Here is a 2,497-nt window from a genome sequence, read left to right on the forward strand (position 1 = left end):
CTGTGGCTCAAGTGGTAGAGCGCTAGCCTTGAGCTGAAAAGCTGAGGGACAGTGCCCAGGCCCAGAGTTCAAGGCCCATGACTGACCAAAAAAAGAAAAAGAAAAATGGGTTACTTGAGGAATTAGGAAGATAGAAATAGCAAACCCAGACTCCCTGGCTCAAAGAGAGGAGGGAGTTGGGCACAGGTGGCTCATGCCTATAATTCTATCTACTCAAAAGGCTGAGATCTGAAGATCATGGCTTAAAGCCAGTCCTGGCAAGAAAGTGTGTGAGACTTTCAATTAAACCAACCAAAAAGCCCAAAGTGAAGGTGTGGCTCAAGTGATAGAGCACTAACTTTGAGCAAAAATGCCCAACGGCAGTGCCCAGGCCCTGAGTTCAAGCCCTTGGAGGAGAACTGGAGATCAGGTTCCTGGAGACTCTGAATGAAGGTGTTCAGATCTTGCCCATGCTAACAATTACCTCACCCCTACAGACCCCCCAGTGGTGACTCTCTCTGTTGAGCCCCAGACCGTGCAGGAAGGAGAGAAAGTAGCATTCCTGTGTCAGGCCACGGCCCAGCCTCCTGTCACTGGCTACAGGTGAGGAGGACAGTCACCTTTCTCCAGCCAAGAAAGGAGCAGCCATGACCTTGGTTGGGGAGGATTGGGATCACATTAACAACACCACCTATACTTTTGCAGGTGGGCAAAGGGGGGCTCCCCGGTGCTCGGGGCGCGTGGGCCGAGATTAGAAGTCGTGGCAGATGCCTCGTTCCTGACTGAGCCTGTGTCCTGCGAAGTTAGCAACGACGTGGGCAATGCCAACCGCAGCACTGTGCTGGAAGTGCTGTGTGAGCAGGGGCGGGGCGGGGGCGGGGCTGATGTGGGCGTGGTCAGTGTGGGCGTGGCGTTGGCGGGCGTGGCTTCTGCGCCCAGGGGAAGGAGGTGGGGCCCCAATAGGATGTACAGGCAAATTTTGGCGGTGCCAAAATGGGTCTAAGGTGTAGTGGACCCAGTGTTGTGGACTGGGATTCTGTACCTCCCCCTCCCCCCACACACACACTTGGAAAATGTTTCTGAGAGGCTGATGGCGGGGTGGTGGAGGGGAAAGGGGTGCTTCATGTGAGCCCTTCTCTCCATCCTCCAGTTGGACCCATTCTCCAGGCAAAGCCAGAGCCCATGTCGGTGGATGTAGGGGAAGATGCCTTCTTCACCTGTGCCTGGCGTGGGAATCCATCCCCACGGATAACTTGGATCCATCGGGGTGGTACACAGGTGAAGCTTACTCTGGGGCTTGTAGCCATCGCTGGTATAGCTCCCAGAATCCCACTGCTGATGTCCTTTCTCTGTCCTAGGTGCTGAGCTCAGGACCCACACTGCGTCTTCGGTCGGTAGGACCCGAGGATGCAGGCGACTACGTGTGCAGGGCTGAGCCTGGGCGCTCAGGCCTGGGAGGTGGCACAGCAGAAGCTAGGCTAACAGTGAATGGTGAGAAAATGGGGTTTTGCAGAGTAGGTAGAGGGCAGAAGATGGGAACCCCTGTGTGTGTGTGTGTGTGTGTGTGTGTACATGTGTCAGTTCTGGGGCTTGAACTCAAGGCCTGGGCACTGTCTCTTAGCTTCTTCACTCAAGGCTGGTGCTCTACCATTTGAGCCATGCTTGACTTTTGGCATTTTAGTGGTTCATTGGAGATAAGAGGCTCATGGACTTTCCTGCCTGGGATAGCTTTGAACCTTGATCCTCAGATCCCAGCTTCCTGAGTAGGTAGGATTACAAGCATGAGCCACCTGCGCCAGGCTTCAAAAGGAACTTTATAGAGAGTGGGTTTGGCGATTGGAGCAAGACTTGTTAAAACAAGGATGTGGCCTGGTTGATTGGAGTCCATAGAGTGTTGCCAGGTTTGGCCTGTCTTTATCCAAACCGCCTTTGTAGAGGTCAAGACCTCCCCTGAGTGGCCACAATCTCCATCCAGCTCCCCCAATAGTGACTGCCCTGCACTCCGCGCCTGCCTTGCTGAGGGGACCCGCCAGTCTTCAGTGTCTAGTGTTGGCCTCCCCTCCTCCAGAAGCAGTGGTAAGTAAAAGTCCCCTCTACCATGACCCCCTAATGGAGATCTCTGACCTCTAACCTGGACCCCTAAAATCGTAACTTCTTGCCTCTTCCACTCTCGTCATTGATATCCCACCTTCTTTCTTCTTGCTCTCAGGTCTGGTCTTGGGATGAAGGCTTCCTGGAAACAGGGTCCCAAGGCAGGTTCCTGGTGGAGACTTTCCCAGCCCCTGAGGTCCATGGGGGACAGAGTCCAGGCCTAATCTCTGTGCTACACATTTCGGGGACCCAGGAGTCTGACTTCAACAGAGGCTTCAACTGCAGTGCCCGGAACCGATTGGGTGAAGGAGGCACCCGGATCCTTCTGGGCCGTAGAGGTGAGATACTGGACCAAACACCCCAAATCTGAAGATTTTCAAACCCCACAAGCCCAGGAATTCCTAGATTGAAATTGATTAACTTTAAG

At 54.0% G+C, this 2,497-nt stretch overlaps 1 protein-coding gene across 1 annotated transcript in view; it reads left to right on the forward strand.

Annotated features, from left to right (window-relative positions):
• Nucleotides 1-2,497, forward strand: part of Kirrel2 (kin of IRRE like 2 (Drosophila)) — an 8,312-nt gene that overhangs the window by 2,775 nt on the left and 3,040 nt on the right. Inside the window, exons 3-8 of the mRNA XM_013026181.1 lie at nt 477-582; nt 685-833; nt 1,130-1,257; nt 1,338-1,470; nt 1,955-2,055; nt 2,189-2,408. Coding sequence (XP_012881635.1) covers nt 477-582; nt 685-833; nt 1,130-1,257; nt 1,338-1,470; nt 1,955-2,055; nt 2,189-2,408 — 837 coding nt within the window. The remainder of the gene's footprint in view (nt 1-476; nt 583-684; nt 834-1,129; nt 1,258-1,337; nt 1,471-1,954; nt 2,056-2,188; nt 2,409-2,497) is intronic.

Source organism: Dipodomys ordii, unplaced genomic scaffold (assembly GCF_000151885.1).
Source record: "Dipodomys ordii isolate 6190 unplaced genomic scaffold, Dord_2.0 Scaffold92, whole genome shotgun sequence".
Classification (NCBI taxonomy): Eukaryota; Metazoa; Chordata; class Mammalia; order Rodentia; family Heteromyidae; genus Dipodomys; species Dipodomys ordii.